The 27,982-nt window shown below is 24.4% G+C and overlaps 4 protein-coding genes and 1 long non-coding RNA gene across 23 annotated transcripts in view; 3 read left to right on the forward strand and 2 right to left on the reverse strand.

Moving 5' to 3' along the window:
- Positions 1 to 1,571: 1,571 nt before the first annotated feature.
- LOC126905555 (uncharacterized) lies at positions 1,572 to 4,214 on the forward strand. Of its 3 annotated transcripts, none has more exons than XR_007704035.1 (4): positions 1,572 to 1,707; positions 1,770 to 3,301; positions 3,516 to 3,619; positions 3,889 to 3,949. It is a non-coding gene; the product is annotated as an uncharacterized LOC126905555 (long non-coding RNA). The 3 variants fall into 3 exon arrangements; XR_007704036.1 differs by lacking the exon at positions 3,889 to 3,949 and adding an exon at positions 3,764 to 3,830; XR_007704037.1 differs by lacking the exons at positions 3,516 to 3,619; positions 3,889 to 3,949 and adding an exon at positions 4,000 to 4,214.
- LOC126905553 (D-aspartate oxidase-like) lies at positions 2,213 to 17,673 on the reverse strand. Of its 8 annotated transcripts, none has more exons than XM_050685367.1 (8): positions 17,155 to 17,427; positions 15,900 to 16,202; positions 12,650 to 12,764; positions 12,424 to 12,578; positions 11,449 to 11,605; positions 8,762 to 9,040; positions 3,996 to 4,048; positions 2,213 to 2,313 (listed from the first exon to the last, which is right to left on the reverse strand). In XM_050685367.1, the coding sequence occupies exons 2-8, from the start codon at positions 16,094 to 16,096 to the stop codon at positions 2,307 to 2,309; spliced, it is 963 nt and encodes a 320-aa protein (XP_050541324.1). In that variant the 5' UTR covers positions 16,097 to 16,202; positions 17,155 to 17,427; the 3' UTR covers positions 2,213 to 2,306. The 8 variants fall into 8 exon arrangements, with proteins under 8 accessions (XP_050541324.1, XP_050541325.1, XP_050541323.1 ...); XM_050685368.1 differs by lacking the exon at positions 2,213 to 2,313 and adding an exon at positions 3,189 to 3,299; XM_050685366.1 differs by lacking the exon at positions 2,213 to 2,313 and adding an exon at positions 3,189 to 3,308.
- LOC126905554 (sentrin-specific protease 1-like) lies at positions 4,397 to 5,872 on the forward strand. The gene is made up of 3 exons (XM_050685369.1): positions 4,397 to 4,516; positions 4,611 to 4,715; positions 4,988 to 5,872. The coding sequence occupies exon 3, from the start codon at positions 4,993 to 4,995 to the stop codon at positions 5,572 to 5,574; it is 582 nt and encodes a 193-aa protein (XP_050541326.1). The 5' UTR covers positions 4,397 to 4,516; positions 4,611 to 4,715; positions 4,988 to 4,992; the 3' UTR covers positions 5,575 to 5,872.
- A 2,956-nt stretch (positions 17,674 to 20,629) lies between the features above and the next one.
- LOC126905550 (SRSF protein kinase 3-like) overlaps positions 20,630 to 27,982 on the reverse strand; it is a 23,630-nt gene continuing 16,277 nt past the window's right edge. For all 4 annotated transcript variants that reach the window (XM_050685350.1, XM_050685348.1, XM_050685351.1 and 1 more), the window contains 3 exons: positions 23,528 to 23,817; positions 22,550 to 23,229; positions 20,630 to 21,626 (listed from right to left, as the gene is read on the reverse strand). In XM_050685350.1, the coding sequence (XP_050541307.1) occupies positions 20,848 to 21,626; positions 22,550 to 23,229; positions 23,528 to 23,817 (1,749 nt within the window). In that variant the 3' untranslated portion in view covers positions 20,630 to 20,847. The remainder of the gene's footprint in view (positions 21,627 to 22,549; positions 23,230 to 23,527; positions 23,818 to 27,982) is intronic.
- The window catches only part of LOC126905551 (putative glycerol kinase 5), a 14,507-nt gene continuing 10,799 nt past the window's right edge, over positions 24,275 to 27,982 (forward strand). For 3 of the 7 annotated variants that reach the window (XM_050685352.1, XM_050685357.1, XM_050685359.1), the window contains exons 1-4: positions 24,276 to 24,492; positions 25,044 to 25,190; positions 25,804 to 25,897; positions 27,450 to 27,631. In XM_050685352.1, the coding sequence (XP_050541309.1) occupies positions 25,095 to 25,190; positions 25,804 to 25,897; positions 27,450 to 27,631 (372 nt within the window). In that variant the 5' untranslated portion in view covers positions 24,276 to 24,492; positions 25,044 to 25,094. Of the gene's footprint in view, positions 24,493 to 25,043; positions 25,191 to 25,803; positions 25,898 to 27,449; positions 27,632 to 27,982 lie in introns of all 7 variants that reach the window. The other 4 variants (XM_050685358.1, XM_050685353.1, XM_050685356.1 and 1 more) reach the window with 4 other exon arrangements.

Here is a 27,982-nt window from a genome sequence, read left to right on the forward strand (position 1 = left end):
TTTAGGTATATAATTTATATTCTATTTTTTCATTAGTCATTCGTTTATAAGTTAAATAATAAAACGAAAAAACTACCTTAATTAACAAATTTTCAAACTCAAGTCAGCACAGATTAAACTTATCTAATCGACCTAAAGTATTTTATAGTTTCCTTGTTCATCTATATACACAACTTGAATGAGATCTAAAAATTTCTAAGTTTGGAAAATAAGAAACACCCATGAAAATTCACACAGAAATTTTTTTTTTTTTTTAATAGTCTTTATTAAAATAATAATTAGCTCAACAATTAGAAGCAGTGGCGTATTTTGAATGATTTCTCGGGTGGTGTCCAACTTTTAATGAACCTCACAAACGAAAATTATAGAAATGTTTACTGACGTAAAAAAAACATACTATTTTTCTAATTACTATTTTAGGAATTGACAAATAATTTGAAATTTAAAATTTTGGTACTGTTGTATCTTAAAAGAAACAACCCTAGTGTCTTAACTTAAAGTAATAAAAGTTTAATAATAACTCAAATGTATTTATTATAGATATAATTAAACAATGCAAAACATACAAAATAAATATACACTAAAAACACAATAAAACAATACACAAAATGAAAACTTAATGTCACAAAACGTACCGCGCGAAAAGAGATTACCTTCGGTGCTCCTGAGGTCCTCTCTCCTCTACGATTCATTCCATTTCGTCTTATATACTAAAATATTTTGTTTTTCTTCTTTTTGCAAAATTAATAATACTATCGTTTTCAAAAATGTTTATAAATATTTAATTCCTGGTCTAGTAATAATAGATCAGGAAATTACAATTAAACGAAACATTACAAAAATGTTTTACTTCCAGCTTTACAAATGATAAACTATATTACAGTATACAGACTGATTTTTTTATCATAACCCACTCATTTACTTGTAGAATAAATATAATTTAAACATTATTTTTGGTTTTCTTTAGTTACACATTATTCTTAAATTATTAACTATTTAAAACTTTTTATGTTCATCCCTTATGCCTTGTAAGGGTGTCAACTTTGTCTTTTTGTCTTTTAAATGGGAACACATATTTTGAATATAATAAAATGTTTGGATTTTTAATTAAATAGTAAATGGCATTTGAATTTTTAATATAACTTTATTAGTTTATTAGATATAAACATTTAAAGTTTCAAATTTTTGAGTTAATATACATGTATAATACACATGATGATATGATTACAAATACAGGTAGCTAAATGGTTTATATGATATCAATGTCACAGTCACGGATTGTTTATTATCAATTATGACTATCATAGATATACTTTCTGTATTGACAGTTAGTGTATTTATAAACTCACAACAATGTGCCTTACTACCATTGATAATAACAATGCTGTGTACCTGCTAATTTCTTTGAAGTTGTTTTAAACAAAGTAACTCATAACTAAATACTTTATTTATAATAAGTAAACAAATAATAAAATCTCCTTTCAGTATTGATGTTCGTAAATTACTTGCTTTTGATGATGTTTCAGTGTCATTCCACTTCGAAATTATAAATAACGATTCAATTAGGTACACAAAAAGCTCAAGAAAATCATTGACAGCATAAAAACGTTCAACTCATTTAGTCGCACATAATTGTTTTAATGATTTTTTAGTTATACATTTTTGACTTTCTTCGATTTGACTTTTCAACACATCTTTTCGCTTTGGGTATATGAAAAAATCTCTAACTTTAGATGTTGTTCCTAATCAATTTCGTGTTTCTTGTATAGAAGATGAATAAGAAATAGCAAGGTTTAAAACATGAACAGCACAATGAACAAACGTCGCAAGCGGATAACTTTGGTGAATAAGAGATTGAGCTCCGTTAAATTGACCAGACATAGAAGCACATCCATCGTAACACTGTCCTCTAAGGTATTTTGTTTCTACACCAAATGAATGTAAACTTTGAATAATAATATATAAACCTTTTCCAGTAGTATCTGTTGTAGGCACAAACTGAAGAATTCTTCCTTGATAATCATATTTTCAACATCTAAATATCGAACACACAAAGTTACTTGTTCGCTTCCACCAATGTCGGCCGTTTCATCAGCAAGTATTTTGAAACATCTTTGGGCATTTATGTTTGTTACGATTTTATTTAAAATAATTTTATTGCAGGATTCAATTATTTCATTTTGAAGTGTTTCACTTGTATATTTTATTGTTTCTTCAGCTTCCAAAAATGATTTTAAACGGTCATCTCCTTGGGCTCTGTATCTTAATATTTCTCTAAAATTTCCTTGATTTTCTTGGATAATTTGTCATTTTCTTGATATATATTGAAGTTACAAAGATAGCCGTTATTGTCAAAAAAAAAAAAATAATAATAATAATAACATTAAAAATGCAAATAATAATTAAACCTATAAGGTAGTTAAACCCTAAAGTTATTTTCGATTTGTTAAAGTCGTTAAAATTAATTCAAATCTCCTGTTATTTTCTTTTATCAGAATTATTATGTCATTAATTCAATTATTAATTAAATTGTTAAACTATATTATATATTCAACTTAATAAATTTTTATGTTGATTATAATCGCATGGCATGATGTTTTTTGTTAATAACTAAATGGAAATAGCAATTTCACATGGGCAAAATTTTTAATAGTTGCAAGAGAATAAATCCAAACGTTGATATTTTATTTCATACAGATTAAATTTTATATGCATAAATATTCTGTTAACCGATATCAAATTTATTCCACTTGAACTTTCATAAAAAAATCTCTATCATTTGTAAACTAATGTAATAAATAAACAAACAAATACAAAAGGTTTTTCTTCAAAATATCTTTAAAATATATATATATATATATATATTTTTTTTTTTTTAATTCTCTGTATTATTCTTAAAATATTGTATTCTTTGACCAATAATACAATTAAAATAAATAAGTATTGTTTATACTAAATTTATTTATAATTGGCTTATACATTTTTTTAATGAATTTTTACAATTAAGTTTCCTTGACAATTAGATGTAAATGTTGATTTTATCGACATTTCAGTTCACTTCGTTTTTTCCCGTGAAAAATAAACTATCGTCTTGTGTAATTATTAAGATTTATTTAATTAGTTATTGATATGGCAAGTGAAAAAAATATTTTTGGTCAAACAAATGAATCAAACTTACATAAGGTCATACGCAGAGTTGAAGAAATATGGAATCGTCGTTTCATGCATTCCAATTGTGTTTTAAATAATACAAATAAAGGACAAATATCAAAAAAGTCAACTAAAGATGGAAGAATTATCTGTAAACACTATTAAGATTAATAATTAAACTAACTATTTCGAATAGAGAAAAAGTTTTTTAATATAAAATATAAGAAAAATTAATAATAAGTTCTCTTATTCATATATAACAATAATTCAGTCGCTTTACTTTAATTTAACTATTTTAATATTAAAAACCTTTTTCGAAATTGATTATTTAATTAATAATTATTAAAATTATATTCAATTTGCAGCAATTATTAATAAAAATATTTATCCTATAAAAAATTCCATTATTCCAAAAAAACGCACGTATCGAAAAACGAATAAAAATGATAAAATTATTCCAGAAAAATTGGTAACTATAATTATATTAATATATTTATTCGATTTAGCTATGTTATTGGGGTTTGTCTGATTCAAAAATATAAAATAAACTATCAATCCCTTTAATTTAAATGCAATAACATGTTTAATATTATTCTGCAATTTTTTCTATTAGATTTTTATGGGAAATTCAATTTTTATCGAAGATAATAATATAATATTAAGTATAGTTTATTTGTTTATTTAAATATCTCTTTGGTTGCCTAGAAATAATTAAATATATTTTTATGATCCGTTTAGAGTTTTCATAAGAAAATTTTGGAACGCAAAAATTCCGAAATAAAAAAACAACTCTTTGANAATATTAAGTATAGTTTATTTGTTTATTTAAATATCTCTTTGGTTACCTAGAATATGATGCAGCAAAGAGAATTCGGAACACTTTTTCAGAATGAAAAATCTGAAAAATATAAAAATGAAATTTTAAATTCAACAGAAAAAAAAAATATAGCAATTTCAAAAGACAATCCGCTATTAATATCAGCTGATTTGTTAGAAAAGGTATATTTTATTATGCTTTTTTCAATAAAAAGATTTTAGGGTATATCCTAAACCATATTTTGGACTTACAGCAGATTTCTTAAATAAATTTATCATATAATTAAATATATTTTTATGATCCGTTAAGAGTTTCGATAAGAAAAATTTGGAACGCGAAAAATCCGAAATAAAAAAACAACTTTTTGAGATATCTTCTAATACTACTGCTCGACCAAATTTAAAAAGAAATTCATCCGAANTGATAAGAAAAATTTGGAACGCAAAAAATCCGAAATAAAAAAACAACTTTTTGAGATATCTTCTAATACTACTGCTCGACCAAATTTAAAAAGAAATTCATCCGAAGAAGATGAAAAAGTCATAAAAAGTATACAACTTTTAAAATATAATTCATTGTTAAAAAATATGAAGTTTTGATTTTTGAAACAAATATGTAATATTTTAAACATAAATTATTTTAGAGCCAAAAGTTAGTTCTAATCCTTTGACCTTAAATACGCCGAATGACGTAAATTTACTTGCTCTGTCCACTATTGAAGTAATAAAAGTACCAGAGAAAGAAAAAGGTAATTAGTTATTTAATCTATTTATTTTATGTAAAATTAAATAAAAAAAGATTATTTATTAAACATAATTAATTATAATAATACGAGTTAAATTAATATAACTTCTGCAGAGGCGTGTCATTAAGGGGGTCCATGGACGTTTTAAACAAAAGTAATTATACGTGTTTAATTTCATATTCCAAAACCTTAAATAAACCTAAATAATAGTAAACTGTTCAACAAAGTCTTTTATTAATTTTATGAAAAATGTTTAAATATGGTTACACTTGCAGAAGTAATGCAAGATCAGAACACAAAATCTCTTGATCAGTATAATGCACCTTCATTTAAATCGCCCACATCATGGTATACTTCAGACACAATTAATGAGTACATTAAAATGATAGTAAAACGGTCAGAAGGTGAAGTTTATGCAGTTGTCACTGATTTTATTGTAGCGTATCTTCGAGGAGGTTATCCAGCTGTAAGAAGATGGATAAAAAAAGATATTCACACAATAAAATTACTTTTTGTGCCCATGAATGTATATGGGAGTCATTGGATATTGACAGTGGTTAATATACCTGAAAAGACTGTGACATCATATGATAGTCTTAAGTCGTATAAGGGTCCTTATCCAATGGTATTAAAAAATTTCTTAATTGAATGGGAGATGGACAAAAAAGGAAAAGCTTCTACATGGACATTACAAATAGGCGAGACATCTCGCCAAACCAATGGACATGATTGTGGGCCATTTACTGTTGAGCTGGCAGAAAAAATGTCTCGAGGAGATACAACACCAATAAATGCAAATTTTATGCCTTTTATAAGATTAAGACACAAAAATGAAATTATTGCTGGCGAGCTATTCAATTAATATTTTTATGAATGAAATTTTATTTTTGTATTTTATATCAATTTTCTTAATATTCACTATAAATTGAAATTTTTATTTGTATACCACCAAACATTTTTTTACTTTTTCTATGTTTAATTGTTGTTTTGTTATTTTATTTTAATCTTATTTTTCTTTGTAACATTTCATTTAAGAAATTCAAATTTAATATAAATTTATCTTAACTGAAATAATTTAATGTTCTTGTTATGTGAATATACAAATATTATAATATACAGTTATGGATACAATTAAGTTAAAAAGTCAGCCAATTATAAATTTTTAAATTAACAAGCGTATCTACTATCTTAACAACTTAATTTTAATTTTACTAAATGATGATTCATTAAGAATTTCATAACTTTTGTTTATTTTTTAAATACTATTTTAATTATAAAAAATTCTTTTCTGTATTTTTTATGAATGCGGTATATTGAATAGGGGTAACTAAACTTACTTGTTTATAATTCTCTAAACTGATAAACTATAAAATAAAATTAAAAATGAACTACAAGTTCAGAATATTTCCGTTGTTATTATATTTTTGCTACGGGTATTTTTGTTATCTAATGACCCAATGAAATCCAAATAATTTCTAGAAATCTCTGATAAAATGTAGATAAATAAATACGNTTTGCTACGGGTATTTTTGTTATCTAAATGACCCAATGAAATCCAAATAATTTCTAGAAATCTCTGATAAAATGTAGATAAATACGTGTCGTCGAATCCTATCAAATTATCTTCAATTTTGTTATTTATTTAAAATACCATTTATTTTATAGTAAATAAATATAGTATATTATAAAAAAAGTTAATACCAATATATTAGGCATTTTTTTTAAGTCGGGGGGTGTCCTGACATGGAGGACACCCCCCCAAAATACGCCACTGATTATAAGTAAAAGTAAAAAGTATAACAGTCACAATACTATGTCATAACGGTACAACAAATACGGCGATGTTAGTAAAATCAAAATTAGAAAACGTCAAACATTATTTAAAATTATTGTTAACAGTCTTTAATGACAATCTGAAATATTCACACAGAAAATTAAAAATGTTTGTCTCTGAAATAATTTATAATCTTATTTAAATTTTCTTTTTGAAATCTTTAAAAACCACATAGTAAAAATGCAGAATAATTAGAAAACGGAAATGTTTTTACGATTATATTTTATGTGTAAAATCCTAGATTCTAAATTTTGACGTCTCATTCGGAGTCGTGCGTCTGAATTATAAAACTTTATCATTATATTTTTTGCCTCATGCCAATTTAAGTTTGGGTTTTCGGATTCGATAGCCTCAAAAACCGTTTGCGCCGTGTCACATAAAGAAAGGGGCAACATTATTAATTTCTCCGCGTCATCCCACCTATTAGCGGTTGCTACCCTTTCGAAATTAACGAAGAATCTATCCGCATCCTCTGTTAAGTTTCCTGGAAATGTTTGGAGTGTTCTAATTGCGTTTATGGCCATAGTAGTTATTAATTTAACTGGTTTATTTTCTAAAAGTTTTGATTATTGAAGGCGCGTTTTAACTAATAATTATAGAGAGGCATATAAACGTATATAGAAGATTATGTAACTCAAAGACTTAATTTATAATTATACCTAATTACGCGATTGTTACTATTATAATAAAGTGAGCCAATAATAAATAAAAAATATCTAATTTATAAATTAACCGTGAAAAGCGGTATATAAAAATTGTAGTACACTTAGGGGGGATCACTGAAAGTTTAAAATTAAACAGAGAGATCAGCGCCTCCACCAATTGTTACGTCGTTATTTAGGGGTTTAGCCCAAATGCCCGTCGACAGTATTCTAAGGGACCAACGGGGGATAGCTGGCTAGGCTATATCTACCTTAGGTACTGAAGTTTTCTATTTAATTTATATTCCCTTAGAGGAACTACCAAGGGTCGCACTACAATATATATATATAACACTTTAGGTTAACAACGATATAAATAAANCATAACACTTAAGGTTAACAACGATATAAATAAATATTTATTAAGCAATTGAAATATTAAATAGATAATACAACCTGCTGGACACCTAGAGATGATATAATCCAACAGGGAGCTGACGGCGACACACACACACACTATAATATACGGGGAGGCGAAGTTAAGTTAATTATCAGGCAAAAGTAGTGATCGCGAAGATGGTAAAATGTCAACTGTCGATAGGGATATCTTATTATGGCACATTGGCCGTGAATTGCAAAAAGTGTTTATGTGTGCAGTCCGCCCTCCTGTTAGTATTGCTGTATGTCACTGTGTTAATTATATATATATATATATATATATATATTAAACGGTACAACGATGTTATGGGAGACAGAGATATGGGCACATGCAAATGTGATCGTATCAATGATGAAACATTTCATTTTATTATTAAATTTCTCTAGTAAGTTTATAAAACTACTTATAAATTTGAATGCAAATAGCATAATAACTTGACAGCATATTTGGCTGTACCAGGTGCTAATGTCACACCATATCCTCCATGACCATAATTATGAATAATCTAGAAAATATTAATAATTAAAATTTTTACTACTTTAATTTTAATTATGTGGGAGATCGTGTCAAGTAGAAGTTTAGGATAGGGTAGTCGATCCAAAATAGTTGGTATTAAGGCGATGAAAATAAAAAAGACTACTTAAATTTTAATGTTGCATTAACGATTGCAGGGCCAGAATTATATTTCGCTAAGCACCTATTAGGTGATTTCCGAGGGAAAAGAAGGTAATATTAATTTTTAATGACCAATTTTTATTGTTTTATTCAAAACTATAAATTTAATTGAATTTTAGGTTAAATAAAATTAATTTAAAAACGTCTAAGAAAAACTATACAAAATTAAAAAAAAAAAATTTTAATTAAGGGAAAATTTAGAAAATTATCATTTTAAGAAACTATGCTAAATTTCTAGAAGGAGCACATTCCCCATTTCTCCCCTAATAGGTACCCATACATAAAAAAATAATAAAGAACTAAAAAGAAGTATTATTATTATTTCTTTTTTTTTTTTTTGTTAGTTAATCTTTTATTTTTTAGACGTTTTAAGGGCAGTAATAACCTTGAATGTCTCTGCTACCGATACCACTGAGCATTTGCAATATTTAATTTATAATTATTGTTAAGTGACAAATACCATAGCATTTTTGAAGTGTTCAGCCTCAACTCGTATTCTGTACCGATAAGGTCTTAAACCAACCCAAATCTTATATTCTGAATTAAAAGCTTCTTTCAATGACGGAATTAAATTTGTACAATTTTCTATAATTTGCTCAGTTACTCGATTTTGAATAGTTGTATCATAGTTACCAAAATCTCTACAACCACCTAAAACTACAGTGCCATCTTCTTTTGACGGAATAATATATGTGTCCATATCATTATAATAAAATTTATCAATCCAGGGTGCTTTAACCTAAAAAATATTATAAAAATAGAAAAAAACTGAGTTAAACTATACTACGCCCAAAACAGGATGGACTGCCCAAGTCCAGCCAGTTTAGACATGTTGATGAACTTTTGATTCGGTTGATATTTAGTTGGGCGAATATTAGTTCAAAAGGTTAATTTTTTTAGAAAATTATTATTCCACACAATCAAAAAACCCAAAAGTGTTGAAAATTCAATTGTAAGGGTCTAGTTTTAAAAATTTTAGAAAATATTAAAAAAAAAGAAATTAAAATTACAACTTTATATAGTATATTTTGATGTGTTTTTAATCCTCCTAACAACCCATCCTATATAAATAGATAACCTTAGCTATATAATACCCTAACAAAATGAAAATGCTTTTGTATGTTAATTATCAAATTTTAAAAAGCTGTTATTCTATAACCATAAACTGTTGATTTATGTACAGTTTGTCTCCTAGTAAAAAAATTTACTTTTAAATGATTTCATATTCATTTTAATATAAGAATTTCTTTAGTGCTTCGAACTAATATTTTCAATATAATACATCGCATAAAAGCTAAAAATATGATATATATATTGAAAACTCAATCATAAACTTTTAATGATTAAAAGATTGGCTAAAGATTAAAAAAAAAAAAAAACATTTTTTGTCGGAAAAATTCTTATTTTGAAAAATAATATAAATTTTTCATAAATTGGAACACTGTGCATCTTGTTAAGAAAAAATAATTATGATATTGAATGAATATACTATAGTAATGCCTTATAAAGGATCGTTGAAACAATTATAATCACCAAAAGAAACATGACTTAATTTAACGTGAAAAAACTCAAAATGTACAAAAACAAAAATTTTAATATTCCTGAATTAAAAAAAAACTTTTTCGTAATATTCGTATTTTATTATTTGCACCTGTGAGATTATCTTAAAATAAATAAAATTACAAAAACATAACTTATGAAAAATCATATACTAATTTTTGTGACACCACGGATTGTAAAAAACAGGAAATTATATAATTTTCACTATATTTTTAGCTTCGATGCGAAGCTGAGAAGGTATTGGTTTTACTAAGATGTGCTTATTTTATTTTATTTTTTTTTTTTTGTGTCTGTTACCACTTTTTCTCAGCTTTCACCGAACGGATTTCTTTCAACGATACGTCAAAAGGTCACAAATCGTATCTAGTCGAAGACATTAACCTTAAAAATTGAAAAAATTTCCCTCGTTCCCCGTAAATGGGGGAAACCTCCAAAAAAATTACAAATTTAAAAATCGCTAATTTTCGAAATTTTTTCAATTTTTTTTACTAAAAACTGCCGTAACTTTTTTAAAAATGAACATATCAATATAATTTTTTTTTTTATAGATGCTTGATGTCTTTACCTATCATTTGGTAAATTTTTTTTGTAAATTTGACCCTTTATCTGCTCACAGGGGGGATTCAAAATGACAACTTTTTCACAAAAAATTAACTTTTTCAACTTATCTTTTGAAAGTGTTCCGGAAGGTCTGACACTTTTATATATATCTTAAATTGAAGCTTATGTAATATACTTTAATTTAAAAAAAAATTTGACCTCTGGACTTGTCTTCACGGTGAAAATAGACATCAAAGTTAATAAAAAATGACGATTTTTGTAAAATAATTTTTTTTTATATTTTTAATTTAATAATGCTATAACTTTTTGGAAAATGTATGGATAAGTAATTTTTTTTTTTATATAGATGCTTGATGTCTTTACTTATCATTTGGTATATTTTTTTTGTAAATTTGACCCTTTATCTGCTCACAGGGGAGGTTTTAAAATGACAAGTTTTTCACAAAAAATTAACTTTTTCAACTTAACTTTTGAAAATGTTCCGGAAGGTCTGACACTTTTATATATATCTTAAATTAAAGCTAATGTAATGTACTTTAATTTGAAAAAAAAAAATTTGACCTCTGGACTTGTCTTCATGGTGAAAACGGCTACCTAATGCTATTTTTGTGTGAAAATTCTTGATTTTATAATTTACATTTTTTACTTTAAAGTGCTATAACTTTTTGAAAAATATATGGATGAATACAATTTTTTATGAGAAATAATATTTTTTAATAATCTCTTTTTCATTTGACATACTATATCTCAATCAGGATATTAATAAGGAACTAGCAGATCATGTAGCTTTTGGAATAATATAGCAATTTTTTAAAATTAAACACTATCTAAAGATTTGCATCGAAGCGTTTTTTTTTTATAGTAATTTTAATCACTGTCAGATATCATTTACTTGATCCAACTATGCCACGTCACTACTTTGCCGCGACCCCCCTGTGCTGGGTTGGGTTTTTTTATTTTATTTTACGACTAATTTTTAGTAATGATTTAGTCAGGAAGAATCCCAGTTAATATATAAAACAGTACTCGAATCACTTGTCCACGAATAGGTATCATATCGTTGTCATTGCACAAATTAGCAGCTTCTAATCCACTACAATTGAAGATAACATTAAATTTTTCACATATATCATCAAAAGATTGGATCTTCTTTTTAATTATTTCACCTCCATTGTTTATGAACCTTTAAATTAATAATTATATTTCAAGTATAAATATATTTTCATTAAATGTAAAATTTATACTACTTAATTAATAGTATTTAAAAAATACACTTAATTTATTTTTTCGTATTTGAGATAATATCAGTTATTTTTATTATATAGACTTTATTTGTGTTAAAACGCATTCATTTGAACAATCAAAAACACTATATAGATTGAAATCTGGCAATGATTAAAATCAACTGGATTTGAATTAGGTTCGTTGATATATTAGCCAAGTTTATATATCCCCATACGCAATGAATAAGACAATAACTCAAAAAAATACAACTTTGAGATATTTTTTTTATTATTTTTGAGAACTTTGAGGTATTAAGACTTATACTCTACTCTCCTTATAATAAGTTTCATCAAAATATAAAAAATTTAGTTTGAATCGAAATTAAACTTGATAACCAGAAAAATAAGAAAAAGTGAGCTACGGCCTTATTCGTTGCGTATAACGATATATATATATATTAATTTTGAATATATCAAAGCAAAAATAGGGATAAAAATTAATAGCTTACATTCCAATTAATGATTTATTTGCTAGTTAAATATACAATCATATTAATATATCGATCATTATTCATTAAAGGATTGAACTAGACAATATTAGTCTAACTGTTATCGGAAATAATCTACCGATAAGTTCAAGGTTTATAAGTGTGTACTATTTTAATTGTTTTAATCTACTTTAACATATACTATTTAACTATGTTAAACAGATTGGTTCACTATGATGTAGCATAATGAACTTATCCGCCATTGACTCAATGTTATAATGTTATCTTACTTTTTAAGAGCCCACGGTAAAAACAGCTTAGATTCAATAGTTATTGTTGTAAAGAACGATCCACATTTTTTGATGCGATTATTATGAGAATATAACTTAAGTTCATCTTCAGTAGCTTTTCTGTACTCTGGCAAACATTTTTCTAAATAGTGATTCTAAAATTAAAATAATTAAAAACTTAACATATTTTAATATAAAATTTTTTGATTCTATTTTATTGTTGTACTTTAGTTGTATCATTTAATGTTTCTGAAAACATGTAGCCTGATATTTCATTGATACCACATGGTTCATTGTTTAAAAAACTCTTGTAAAAGTTATAAGAATCATTAATCCATTCTCTATTATAAAAACAAAACAAAAAAAAATATTACATAGAGATGTAAAAACGCTTTTTTTTTCTCAGAAAATTCTTTCGATTTGGTCTTTATATAAAAGTTTCTCGTAATGACAGTCGAAGATGAAAATAGTACTTAGACCCCGTTTAGTAAAATATACATGTTTGTATTACTACATAATATATTTTTAGGAAGGGGAAGATTAGATATAGCCCAAGTCTATCCTACAAGTATAATAAATATAACAAGCCTCGCATAATATTGCGAATCGAAGAAAAAAATAGTTTACATGTCGTAAAGTGTGGCAAGAATTTCGGACTGCAAGCCCTGGAGTCTCCAATGTATGAAAAAAAAGCTCGTAGAATAGTAAAAAATTAACGGGTTGAATTCATTTTTTTATTTAATTTTTCATTTTATCTCAATAATCTCGTGATTGAGTATATTCTTTGAAAATTTTTTTAAAAATCAGAGTATGCAAAGTAATTTTACTAGAAAAGCGCTTTTTTTTTCTATTATATAATAATATTATCAAAATATATATGAGCAAATAAATTTTTTTTAAAAATAAATAAAACATTATATCATTATTTTTGTTACGTATTAAAAAAAAATGTTTTATATTAATTTTTAAAATATAAGCAACAAAATCTTTTTAAAGTTATGTTTAAAAACATTTAAAATATTATGTTAATCCTTTAACACTAAAAATATTATAAAGGTATTTAATGAAAATGTATAATATATTTAATGATTATATTATTATACCTTAAATATAACATTTTTTTATTTGTTTCTGTAAATTATATAATCAGAGTTAACGCGTAATTATTTATCCAATAGTACGTTGATATGTTTAAATCTCCAATTTTCATTGATAATCGCGTCGCCTATTGTGGTACTCTTTTATTTTAATATTTTGCTAATTATTGTTATTTATTTGATAAATCTACAATTTACAAAGTATAATATATACTGTATATAGATAGATTAAGTGTGTTATAGCTGTTGAATTAGTGAGATAATTTATAATATGTTATTTCAAAATGAGTTATTTTTTCATATGCCTAGAAAAGCATGTTTATGTTAAAAATAAATGAGTTACAAAGATAATATTTATTAAATGTCGTCAAATCATCTATTCAACTCCTTTTGAACAATACAGTTTCTATGAATAGCTGACTTATGTATACTGTAGTAATAATTTAATATAATTATAAAATGTATTATGTACATGATACTTTTTTCAAAATCTACTAGTGCAATTAAGATTTAAAAATTTTATTTTTTTAGGCAATTCATTAAATTATAGACTATTTTTATTCTTAATTTTTGAAAATGTTTCAGAAAAATAAGTTATAGCTTATTATTTTATATTATGTTAATATATTTATTCTAGGACTTATCTTGTATGAGTTATTTAACGTCAAACTAAACAAAATAAAATTATTTATATATTTTTAAATCATGTTTCAATAAAAATTTTATAAAATATGATTAGTTAATGGAAATATTATGATATATATAGTTTATATAAAAATTAATACAATAGAAGTAAATAAAATATAATTTATTAATAAAAATGATTTTTAGTCAATACGTTGCAGGAGCTCAAGTATTGGTGTTTTTGAAGTTTTGAACTTGTCCGCATTTAAAATATGGCTAATTTCTATTAAATATTTGTGTTTTTTCTTAAAGAATAATTCTTGCATAATTTTTCTTTATTGTATTTAAAGTAATAATATGTAATTATTCTATTTTTAAAACAGATACAATCAAACAAATATTTGTGAATGAATTAAAAATGATTTATATTTTTATATTTTAATTTGCCATACAAATAATTAAAATGAAAAATTTGTTAAATTATTTTAAAAAAGTTGATTGCTTATTTAATATATATTTAACATTTAATTATGTTTTAATTTACCTTATAAAAAATTAAAATAAATAGTTTATTGAAATAGAAAAAGTATGATGTTTTATGATTAATACTATCATGTATATACCTTACATTTTATAAATATATATATAAAATTGTATTTTGTTTTTATGTTTTAAATTACCTAATTTAAAATATTAATTAATTAATTTTTTAAAAATAATTTTGGAACACACTGGGAAAGTTTTAAAAATATTTTCACCACAATGAAAAAGTGGCCATTATAATATTTCTTCATATGAAGAAATGTTATAAATTAAAACATATGATTTTTTAAAAACAAATTTTTAATATTTATTAAAATATTTCTTTACTTATAAGGAAACAATGACCGTCAATTGATTTTGCCACGAGAGAGTATTAAAAACATAAATGCTAAAAAACTTTGTGGGAGTTATGCGCTGTACCATTGTAATATTTCTATTTCTATTAACTATATCAGGGTATTAATGGGGATTTTAGGTAGTTCATAAATGACTTTTTCCAAATTAGGAGAACCCTATTTCAAACCTTTAAAATATTTTAAAATAGTATCACGTTCATTTTTCCTATATGTAGATAACTATCAAAATTAAATTTTATAAATTTTATAGATTTTTTCACATTGGTTTTGTTCAATAACATTTGAATTCGATATTATATCTATTATAACATAAAGTTTCATATAATTTTGTCATTTTTACAATGTCAATTGTACTAAAATGTTAACAAAAATATCTCAATGGGAGGGGAACTATATCCCTAATCACCACTTATTTGACACCCACTAAATACGGGGTATTGTGTTGCGCAATGGTAACACTAGTTGTTGACAAAACTAGTGTTAAGCTATACCTACTGCTGTAGGTGAATGGATAGGTGACATTACGTGAGCTTTTGTGATGGCAAAAAAAACATGTTCCTAGTGCAGAAGGCAACGGAAAACCACAGCACTTAAAAATTTTCCAGGATATACCAATCCAATTGGTATCAACCAACCTAACAGTTGTAAAATATATATATATACAAATACATATTATAATATATTATTATTATTTTATAAAATTAATATTTTGTTAAAACTCTATTATACATGATATTTATTCACTAGATATTTTAATACATTTTTCAGGTTTGTATCATTTTTTTGTATTATATTTATTATAGATAATCATCAAAATTTACTATATAAACTGATTCAACAATACATTTTAACTTACTGAGAAATTTCAAAGCTTGGTCCAAAGCAATAAGTTCCAGGTCTAAATATTCCAGCTGCTCCATCACTAAGAGTTTCACTGTTAAATTTATCAGCTATGATTGTTATTTTGATATTAGGATAAACTCTTTGAAGTTCCAAAGCTGTGTTAATTCCTACAATGCCAGCACCAACAACAACAATTTTGTTATAGACCATTTTCAGATTTTCCTAAGTATTATTACAATTATAAAATCCTCAATAGACTTGTACAGAGATCGAACTATTGCCTAGATAGTACTCAATAACAATCTAAGAATAGGATCTGAAAATTTTTAAAGTATAAAATAATTCTTTATCATATCATCATAAAATAGTAGTTTCTAATTAAGAAAATGAAAGTTTAAATTTTTTAACTCTCAAGGGATGAAAAGAAGTTATTTAACCACATATTATTAAAGTTTTTAAATCAAACAATACTTTTCTTTACAAATGTTGTAAATATTCAACAATTACTGAGATATGAGTGTCTTATCCTTAATTGATGATTCTGTATGACAATATATATTTATGGTATTTACTATAAAAATATTTCATAGAACAGCCATAAAAATTATATGTTAAAGGATCATGGCTATAATGAGAACTTTGGTTAATGATAAATAACACAATATGTTTTCTAGATCAGTATTTTTTTCTTAAAAATGTAATCATTTTTTGTAACTATTTAAGTATAGTTTATTGAGTTGTACATTGTGGTAAATTAATCATTTGAATAATATTAGTTTCCAATTTTTATAAATAATAGACATATTGTATTATTAAATTTTTCATTTTATTTTTAAATATTTCGTTAAATTAATATTATGAGTTATATAAAATTAAATTGATTAAAATCATTGACTAAGAACTAAAGTGCAAATATGAAATTAAGGAACCTATATCTAATAAATTATTTAAAAACAAGTAAATATTTCACTTTTATATTTTAACTTTTATATTGAATATTTATTTAATTATTGTAGTTTAAATAGTTACAATACGCTATTCATTAAATTAGAAACTGTACTCGCCAGTATTTAAAGAAACAATTTATTTTCAAGTAACGCTTGAAAATTATTATTCAATGATTTTTGAATTTAAACCTTACAAAATTTACGTGTACCTTTGATATTAAATAAATATGTCTCTTTAATTTTAAAAAACACGTTTAGGTAGGTAAGAAAATAATTTTTGCCAGCATATTTAATAAATTTACAAAATACAATGATACTTACAGGGTATTTCCAACACTACTACCACTAATCATCATATAAATATTTATATGGTGATCAAGATACTTAAGGAATTACACAAATACTTTAAATATACACATAATTAGCCTGTTTGTTGTGTTGAATTATTGGGAAATAAACTGGAATTATTATTTTATAACTATTTAGAAAAAATTAATCACATTTTACTATCTATTAATTCTTAGCTATTCTAATTAGTTTAATTTATATTAGTTAGATATTTATTGATGTTTACAAGTTGAAAAAATCATACTTCTAATAAAAAAATTAAAATAGTACAAATATTTCTGATTATACCTTAAGTGTACGTTTTAATAATTAGACAATGTATAAGTTGTACTAAGTATGCCAATTATAAATTGTTAGCTTCAAAAATTAACAACGCATTTTATTAAAATCACTTTGATGCAGTGCAATTCAAATGGTAGGAGGTTTAGCTACACTATACTTGCCCCTCCTTGATTTTCATAGTGAACTACTTGAGTTTTAATGAACATTTGACGTCTACTAATAAAACAGTTAAAATTTTTATTTTTACTGTCGTTTGATATCATAGTGTTAAATATATAATATTTTATCGAACTAATCACATTCCATCGAATCTTATGTTTGATAATATTATTACTTAATTTCGGCATCGATGCAAAGCTGAAAAGGTGGTATTGGTTTAATTATAGTGTGCTAATTGATACATATATTTTTTTGTCTGCTTATAATCTCAACTCTTAATCGGCCTATTTTGATCAACAACACTTCAAATGATTACAATCTATTTCTATTTGAAAATATTATCCTTGAAAAATGAAAAAATTTCCCTTGTTCAATATAAATGAAGGGAATCCCCAGAAAATAACGATTATTGAAATAAGAAAATTTTCGAAATTTGATTTACTTTTTTTTCTCATTTAATGATTTTTACTTAATACTGATGAAAATGAATCAGTCGAAATAAAGTTTTTTTTAAGAATACCTTAAGTATGTCCCTTTCATTCGACATAATTTTTTTTTTTAATGGGCTATTTCCCCTTAATCATAGATATTTACTTTAGCAAATTTAATATACAAAGTATATCAAACTGAACTTTTACGATTTTTGAAGAAATTGCGGAAATACTGAATTTTTTAAATATATATATATAGGTTGGGTAAAATCTAATTCATTAAGGATAAGACACTAATTTTCTTGGGAAACTCTTGAGAAATTAAAATACTCGTAAAGTAGGCCCGTTATACTCCTACATGTCTGTATTTTCCAGTGGTCAGGATTTTTGCTTGGGGAAAGGAGCTGGGATTTTTTTTATATTTTTTCTTTTAGATAAGATTGAAAGTAATGATATTAGGAAAATTGAAAAATTCAATATTAAAATTTTTTACTATCTAGCATGATTCCACAGAGTGATCGATTACTATGCTTCACGATTTTTCTTTAAAAATATTAGTGTTATCATATATTTAATTATTTTATTTGTTATAAAACTTTGCTAAACTACTTTACAAGAAAAATAAAGATTCCATCTTCATCTCTTAACCCTTAAATCAATATCAAATTTAATTTTTCAAATAGTAACCCAGTTTTTTTTTTATTAATCTTGTTTAGTATAAAAAAAAAAAAATCAATTTTATTAAATTCTAAACGAGATATCACTATTTAAAGTTTAGGGGATTGAACAAATAAAACAGTAGTCGGTTAAATATAGTATACCAATAAGAACTATGTGTAATGTATCGCAACGGAAAAAACTTAAGAGGTACGCTTGCTCCTCTCTGACTTGAGTAATACTTACGTTCCTTAAACTTTAATTAATCATAGATCACCGATAATTAAATAAAATAAAAACAAATTATTTTTAAAACTAAATCTAACCTGATTATATTAAAAAAAATAGGGTTATCATTTGAAAATTGAATGTTGATACTGATTTAAAGCATAAGGGATGATCATAAAAATGTAATCTTACTCACTGAGCAGCCTAAAATAGAAACATAATATAATATTATGTTAAATATTATTAATATTTCAAAAAAAAAAAAGGTAACTTATATTTTTAGAGATAATTTGTGGGGCATAGTTAATCAATCACTCTGTATTTAGTTGGACGGTTATTGATATAATTATGACAATTAGTTAAAAATTAATAGTTCTAGTGTTTCAAACAAACACAAAAAGAAAATTTTTTCGAAAACAGAACAATAATAGTAATCATTTCAAAAATAAAAATCACACTTCAATTATTCAAAACTTCTTTTTTTTTAGAGTATCCAAGTAAAATTACGAAGTAATAAGGCTTGAGTAATTGATGTAGACTTTAATTAATGAATGCACTTTAAAACTATGGTTTTCACATCAATTCATAATAAATAAAATTTTCAATATTTTTGTAAAAAAAAATTATTGATCAAAAAAGATTATTGTATAAATTACTTGGATATCATAATAAACCATTGCTAATTACCATACAAATATAACGCAATTTATAATAATATTTACTTTATTAGATACAAAATTATGATCATAACGTTGGTATTTATCTATTTTCACCAATACAGGTTCATAACTTAATTTTTATTCTATAATAGTGATAAGTAATTTGCCTTGTTTATAACTTAAAATTAAATAAGCATTAACACTAAATTAACGCAGGACATTTTCGTATATGATTTATAGATCCCTTAAATTTAAAAAAATGATAACTAATTCAAATTTTACTCTATTATTTTTATTAAAAGCTTTTAAAGAATACTTTTCAATAAAAATTTAATTAAATTAGAAAGATTACCAGTTTTTTTACATTTTTTCTTGTCAATCAAATATAAATATTAAATATACTTTAGAAACTAGTGTAAAAATTACTTCCATTAAACATACATAATATTTATTTACTATTGAACATTTTAGAGACAGAGTGGTAATATAGATAAGTTAATTCCGCTCTATATTATTCAAAAATATATTAATAAAGTTGGTGACAGTAATTTAGTACATATGTTAGTCTAAAGAAAAGGTGAATTTAAAGTGGTAAAGTAACTAATACTAGTATTCAAAATTTGTTTTTGTAAAAATAAAACTCAAAAGAATACTTTGACATTAAACATTTAATTAAAACAGATCTATTAGTATGAACTGAAAAACACTAAAGGACTGAGTAGGAACGAAATGTACAAAATAATATTTCTTAAATTGCATAATTAAGGTTGAAATAAAAATTAATATGTTGTGTAAAATTACTAAATATAAAGTATAGTATTTCATTCATTATAAAAATTTTTACAAACAAAATAAAATATTATATTTATTTATATATATGTATATATATTTTTTTTTACAGATGTTTTCTTTTACCTTTATATATTCAGGTTAAAATTAAACGAGGTTAATTTTAAAATTAAAATAAATATCATGAGTTTCACATTTAGTGATATTTGTTGGCTCAAAAACATAACAAACTATTGGCCAAAATAAATATTAATAAACCAAATATATGCAGATTTTCAACATGTTTGACATTTATAAATATTGTTACATCTAATATAAAATTAAAATATAAAACTATTGTTTATTTACAAAAAATAGAATTGCATTTTAATATGACTTGATTAGATGATAAAAACTAAAAAGTTAAAAAGAAAAAACAGTTCTTAAATTATGCTCATTAAAATTGTATTCAAAATAAATTATCAATATTTTAGCCAAGGGTGTTGTAAACATTTTGCAGCAGTAGCTCTTATATTTTGATCAAATTCTAACATTGGTAATAAAAAATCAGTAAACGCTTTAGCATCATCTTCAGACCATTTGTATTTTTCTTTCAATACATCATATAATAACCATGGTTTCAAACTATTTATGTTACGCAATTCTCCTCGTTTATTGAAAAATAGTGAAGATTGATTTCCTTCATCAATAACATGCTTGGGAATTTTCCCTAGCAACTCAATTATATGAGCTATATGATCTTCATCTCGAGAATATGCTTCACCAGAATGGGGTTCAAATAAATAATCACCAGTAGCCAATTCAAATGCCATGCATGCTACACTCCAAATATCTGATGACGTACCATAACCTGCTCCAATAAGAACTTCTAGTGACCTGTACTGTCTAGTTTGAATGTCTTCAGTAAAATGACGATCTATCCAACAAGCATTACCCAAATCAGCAACTTTTACATTAATATCACACACATTGAATGCAGGATCTTCAATAGGATCATCCCTTGTCTTATTTCTAAATGATCTTTTCTTTGATAGTTGTTTGTTGGTAGTTTTACTAAATTCACCACTACCGTTTTTTTGAGCCGCATTAATTTCATCAATATTTTGAACTTTTTGCTCATTATTTACATTATTATCAGAATATACAGCTGTGCTAGTATTTGTAGCATTGCAAGAATAACCATTAGACAAGAATTCACTATTTTGACCGTCTGCTGATATTGTAATAGATTTTTCTTCATCTAAAAATAAAAAATATATACTATATATTAACACATAATGGATAAATTTAAATATAATATATTTGTATATTATATTAATTAACATCATGAATAATCAGTAGACTTACACATTTTGTTTATATTTTTAGAATTCAACATAGAAATACACTATTCAATAAATAATAGTATATTCTCAACAAAAACATAATTGTGAAAAAGTTCTAAAATACCTCTCTAAAAAAAGAATGCATATCTATGTAGTAATATCTACATAGTAGCTAAGTCTGTCCTTTATAGACTCACTTAATAGTTATGTGTTAAGTGTAATTGTATTGCATAGCACTTGCCCAGTTTTTAGATGACCAAAATATAAATACCATAACTTTAATAGGTATAGTTTTTAGAGAGTTATCCTACAACTTTACCCTTTTTCACAGTTATGTTTTTGTGGGGATTTTATTTCTTTATGTATGCTAATTATAAATATTTATAAATTAAATCATAATATCAGTATTAAAATTTTAAATTGATAGAACATTAGGTTTTGTTTAGTTTAGAAAGTCCCTAAACAAAACTTCATAAAACAGCTTTAAATAAAATAAAAATAGCAATTTTTAGATTTTTCCCTTAACTCATACTGTAAAACTTTCTTTTGTGTTAAATTTCATGTTTCTACTTATACGGGAAGTATCTTATAAATCTGATGATGAGTAACTGAAATGAAAATGTTGTAATGTTCCCATTTTGAAAGTAATTTAACATTAAGGGCTTTTTTTTACATTATTTTAAGTTACTTGTCTAGTAATTCATACTTAAAATTTCAAGAGCCTATCTTAAGTAAAAACCAAAATATGCGAGTTCAAAAAACAAGTTTTGTGCAAAAATATACTTGAATTTCAAGTAATTTGTTTAGCTGATTAATATATATTTAGATTACTATTTACCTTTGTTATTGTCAGTATCGCCATCTTCTTGTTTATTTTCAAGTTCTTCTAACTGCTGCATTTGTACTTTAAGAAGTTCAGATTGGCGTTTATTTTTCCTTTTCATTTTTTTCTTCTGATTTTTTGTCAAATTTGATTTGGTTAGAGCACTTTTAGGTGCAGTACTACTAAAAGATACAGGTAGTTTTTGTCCAGTTTGATGAATTTCAGCTGCTTCTTTAGCTAAATTCTTAATATATTTTTCATCAACACAAAGGAGTACATTTTCTGGTTTAATGTCTGTATGAATTATATTACATTTGGTATGTAAATAGTCTAATGCTTCTAATACTTGTCTGATAATACATTTAACATTTTGTAATGGTATACCCGAGTAATCGCTTTTTATAATTAATTTTAATAAGTTATGCCCTAGTACTTCAAATACCATGCATATATGATTACCATTAACACCACTTATCTTAAAATCATTTAACAACATGACAACACGTTCTCGTTTTTTATCACTAACATCTGAATCTCGAACACTTTTTAAAAGTTTTATTTCATCTAATGCAGTTTCAGTAAAGTGAGAGGCACTTTTAACTACTTTCAGGGCAACATAGCGTTTATCAGTAAAATCCCAACAGAGCCAAACAGTAGAAAAGTGACCCCAGCCAAGCTTTCTTAAAACATGATACCTAAAAATTTTTTAATAAATTAATTTAAATAAACTCAATTTAAATTAATTTTTCTGAACAAAATAACATAGTATTTTAAAATTAATTGTACAGCAATTATAAGAACAAGCATAGATACATGATATAAATAAAATATTAATAGATTTCACTTATGACATTATTAATAGTAGTCAACGTAATTCATTCTATAAATTTTTTTTCCGTTATACCATTTAGAAATATTATAACATTTCCAATATATACCAACATATTATATTAGTAAATAAAATCATATATCACTAATAAAATTCCATATTACCTATTTTGAAACACATCTCCTATTTGTACAGGATGATAGCCACCTTTGCAGTAATCACTAGACTCTTCTTGTTCCTCTTCATCAGAAGCATACATTTCATCAGTAGCTTCTTCAGATTCATTTGATGATGAATCACTGTCGCGTTTCCCATGAGCCTTGGTTTTTTCTGGTATCTTAGTAGGAGCTGGTGGCACAACCTTTCGGTCTTCATGAGGTTTCTTTGGTAATTTACGCCTTTTCTTTTTGGCTTGTATAGCTAATATTCGTCTGTTTATATCTTTGTTCATAGCCTATAAGGATAATGAACTGATTTGAAATTTCAATGTTAGATAATAAAATTTACCTTTTATACCTTAGAAATAATTTTAAATAAGTCGTTCAACAATATACACAAGCTTAAAAAATAATTAACTATTTCTGGCAGAAATTAATTATCAATTCATCGTACAATGCGACAGCCGAGAGTTCTCAATTTAAAAAAAGGCCATTTAACAAATATAGCAAAAAATTGGATTGCAAAAAACAGGCTGCCATATACAAGTAGATTGATAATATGAATAGTAACTAAATGCTGCATACACTGTTAATAATTGATTAACAATTTTTCTGTAATTTATATTTTTTTATAGTAGGCAGATAAGTAAACATAATTATCTAAAAAAAGTACTCTATTCATATCAATAACTAAACATATTTTTTTTTATGTCTAGTTATTTTTAAATAAAGAAATTTTTTTAATTATAATTAATCTGACAATTTACTTTATAAAAAATTATTTAAAATAAAAATTGTTGTTATTTTATTATTATTAAATTATTTACCGGATAAAATATGCTTTAGTTACAATATATTCGATTTTTTAATAGTACAGAATTTTAATTATTTCCAAAAAAAATGGTTTTAAGTTAAAAATTAAATAATGACCCTTTGATATACCTGAATTATGAATTTCAAAATTATGAAAAGTAAATTTTCAGATTTTGATAAATGCATTATTTGCGTAGATATTAATTTTTAATAAAATATTTTAGCCATGTATTAGATATTTTTACCTTAATATATATTGATAGTTTTAAGTAATATTGGACAACTTAAATTATTATTTCTTTTTAACTTATCAGATTGTTATGTATTAGGTTTCTTATGACTTCAAATAAATGTGGTTTTAGGTAACAGGGAATAATAGTAAAATTATAACTTTTGAAAAAATGAATTTAAAACTTACATGAAACATTTTTTTTTCTTTTAAATCATAAAATTATTATTTTTTATATGGTATAATTTGGATTAGATGTAACTGTATGTTTCAATTTAATTTTTCCAAAAGTTGCAATTTTAAACTTATATTATTTGCTCAAACACCACAAAAATTTTCAGATATTTTTCTCTCTAACAGAAGTTAAGATATGAAACTTTCTCTTCCTCTTGAAAAATGTTCAACTGTTTATTAACTATGATAGTCATATTCTCTAAAAAAAAAACTTAAGTGTAATTAATTAAGATTTTAATGTGCTAGAAGAATTATTTTCTACTACAACTGAGTAAACATGAGTTCAAAAGAGTAAATATGGAATATGTAGCTGCACTTGATGTTGGCAGTACCAACCTAAAATGCCAAATATTTTCATCAAAATTTGATATAGTTGGATCTTCAATTCAAGAAGTATGTATAGTTAATTAATTTTTAATAAAAAAATATATTATGTTGTATTAGTTATCTAATTTATATAGAAGTAGATTTATAAAATTCAATTTAATCATAGGTGAAATGTAAAATTGAAATGAAAGGTGAATTTAAAACACTATATATATTATTAACTCTTTGAGCTAGCTTATGACTTCTCTATACTTGTTATTTCATTTCATACCCTGTATCTACAAATAAAATATAAAGAAAATGTAGTATAATATCTAAAAGGTTTTATTATTAATAGTGTAAATGATTGAAGCTTTTGGTTTTCATATAGCAAATAAATTAAGAAACTTAAGTCTTACAAAATATTTACATTTATAAACTACATAACAATTTTTTATTTTAATTAATATAATAAGTTAATATTAATTTTAGCTAGATTATTAAATGTTTAAGCTACTTAATGTTCAGTATTGGGTTTTTATAGCTATTTTCAATATTTGACAATAATCAAAAATAAGTATTCAATTTTTTTGTTAAAATATAGCTTACTTATTTTGAAATTAAGTGTATATATTTTTTAAGTTTTTTAGAGATATTTATCTCTTTAAATTAATAGTGTTTTGATTGTTTAATAATTTAGTTAATAGTTGTAAAACCACACCATGGGTGGGAAGAAATCGATCCAGAAGAATTAATGAATAGCATCGAAGATGTAATTCAGAAAGCATTGAAAGGTCTGTTTAAACTGGTTAATTCATCATTTATGTATATTTCTTTAAATAAAGTTATAATTAATTTAATTTTGAAAAATAAATCAATTTAATTAATAAATCAATTATTTTTGAGGAATATAAAGTTTACAAGGGAGTTTATATTTTAAATTTTATTATTTTAGAAAAGTTTATCAAAATATATTGTCAGTTAACATTTTTTATCTTCTAGTACTAGAAATATTTAGCGTCTGGGTGACTCAATTTTTATTTTTTCTCATAACTTTTTTTGGGTATCCAGATTTAAAAAAAAAAACCCAACACAATAGGTACTTGGCATAATTGGGTCTAGTATAATGATATCTGACAGTGATTAGATCATTATCATAAAAATAGCTTCAATGCAAATCTGTATAGTGTTAAATTTTAAAAAATTGATGGATTATTCCAAAAGCTATATGATCCCCTATTTCTTTATTTATACCCTGATAACAAGTTTTATGATTTATATGTGTAATATATGAATTAATATATATATATATATTTATAAGGGTTCCACTTATTAGCTTTGATGTGAAGTGAGAAGGTATTAATTTTACTATGATGTGTTCTTTTTTTTGTATCTATACCATTTTTTCTTAGCTCTCACCAAATCGATTTCTTTCAAAAATACGTAAAAAGATCACAAATCGTATCTTATTGAAGACATTACCCTTAAAAATTGAAAAAATTTCCCTCGTTCCCCTTAAATGGGGAAAATCTCCAAAAAAATTACAAATTTAAAAATTGCTAATTTTCGAAATTTTTCCAATTTTTTTTTACTAAAACTACCATAACTTTTTTAAAAATGACCAAATCAATATAATTTTTTTTTATAGATGCTTGATGGCTTTACCTATCAATTGGTATATTTTTTTTTATAAACCTGACCCTTTATCTGCTCATAGGGGGATTCTAAATGACAACTTTTTCAACCTAACTTTTGAAAGTTTTCCTGAAATACTGACACTTATATATACCTTAAATTAAAGCTTTTGTAATATGCTTTATTATGAAAAAAAAATTTCGGACTTTTTTTGTCTTTATTGTGAAAATGGCTACCGAATGCTATTTTTGTGTTATAATTTTCGATTTTATATTTTACATTTTTAACTTTATTATACTATAACTTTTTAAAAATTTATGGATCATTATAATTTTTTTAAGCTAAATACTATTTATATACCTCTTTCCTTTAACATACTTTTTTTTTTTAAATAAAACCATTTCCCTTTATATATTTATACATTATACATATATATTAGACTTATAAATCATAAAACTTATAATTATGATATAAATAAGGAAATAGGAGGTCATGTAGCTTTTGGAATAATCCACCAATTTTTTAAAATTAAATACTACAGATTTGCATCAAAACGTTTTTTTGATAGCGATTTTAATCACTGTCAGATATCATTATACTTGATCCAACAATGCCATGTCACCACTGTGCCGCTACCTCCCTGTGCTGGGTTTTTTTAAATTGTTATTATCTACTAATGAAAATAAAATAAATTTATTATAATCAATTTAGATGCTGGTATCAAATCAAATATGGTTAAAATTTTGGGATTGTCAACTCAAAGGAATACATTCATAACATGGAATAAAAGTACTCGACAGTGTTATCATAAATTCATTACTTGGAAAGATTCACGTTCTTCAATAATAATTGAAAAATTGAATAAATCAATACTTTTAAATGCATGTATCAAAGTATTTATTAAAGTTTGAATGCCTAATAGTTATAAGTATAATTAATTACAAAGGATAAAAAAGAAATCTGTATTAGCTTCGATGCGAAGCTGAGAAGGTATTGGTTTTACTAAGATGTGTTTTTTTTTTCTGTTACCACTTTTTCTCAGCTCTCACCAAACCGATTTCTTTCAATTATACGTCAAAAGATCACAAATCGTATCTAGTCGAAGACATTACCCTCAAAAATTGAAAAAAATTCCCTCGTTCCCTGTAAATGGGGGAAACCTCCAAAAAAATTACAAATTTAAAAAACGCTAATTTTCGAAATTTTTAAAAAAAATTTTTACTTAAAATTGCCATAACTTTTTT

The sequence above is a fragment of the Daktulosphaira vitifoliae genome, unplaced genomic scaffold, assembly GCF_025091365.1.
Source record: "Daktulosphaira vitifoliae isolate Bord-2020 unplaced genomic scaffold, ASM2509136v1 Scaffold_4, whole genome shotgun sequence".
In the NCBI taxonomy this organism is placed as follows: Eukaryota; Metazoa; Arthropoda; class Insecta; order Hemiptera; family Phylloxeridae; genus Daktulosphaira; species Daktulosphaira vitifoliae.

What these genes read in the sequence shown, in the direction of transcription:
- LOC126905554 (XM_050685369.1), top strand. Translation starts at nt 4,993, where the DNA reads ATGCAAGATCAGAACACAAAATCTCTTGATCAGTATAATGCACCTTCA.
- LOC126905553 (XM_050685362.1), bottom strand. Translation starts at nt 16,096, where the DNA reads ATGGTCTATAACAAAATTGTTGTTGTTGGTGCTGGCATTGTAGGAATT. An exon ending in TTACCGTGGGCTCTTAAAAA is followed by an intron (nt 11,606 to 12,423) that starts GTAAGATAACAT and finishes ATTAATTTAAAG; the next exon opens with GTTCATAAACAATGGAGGTG. An exon ending in TTCGTGGACAAGTGATTCGA is followed by an intron (nt 9,041 to 11,448) that starts GTACTGTTTTAT and finishes AATATTTTTTAG; the next exon opens with GTTAAAGCACCCTGGATTGA.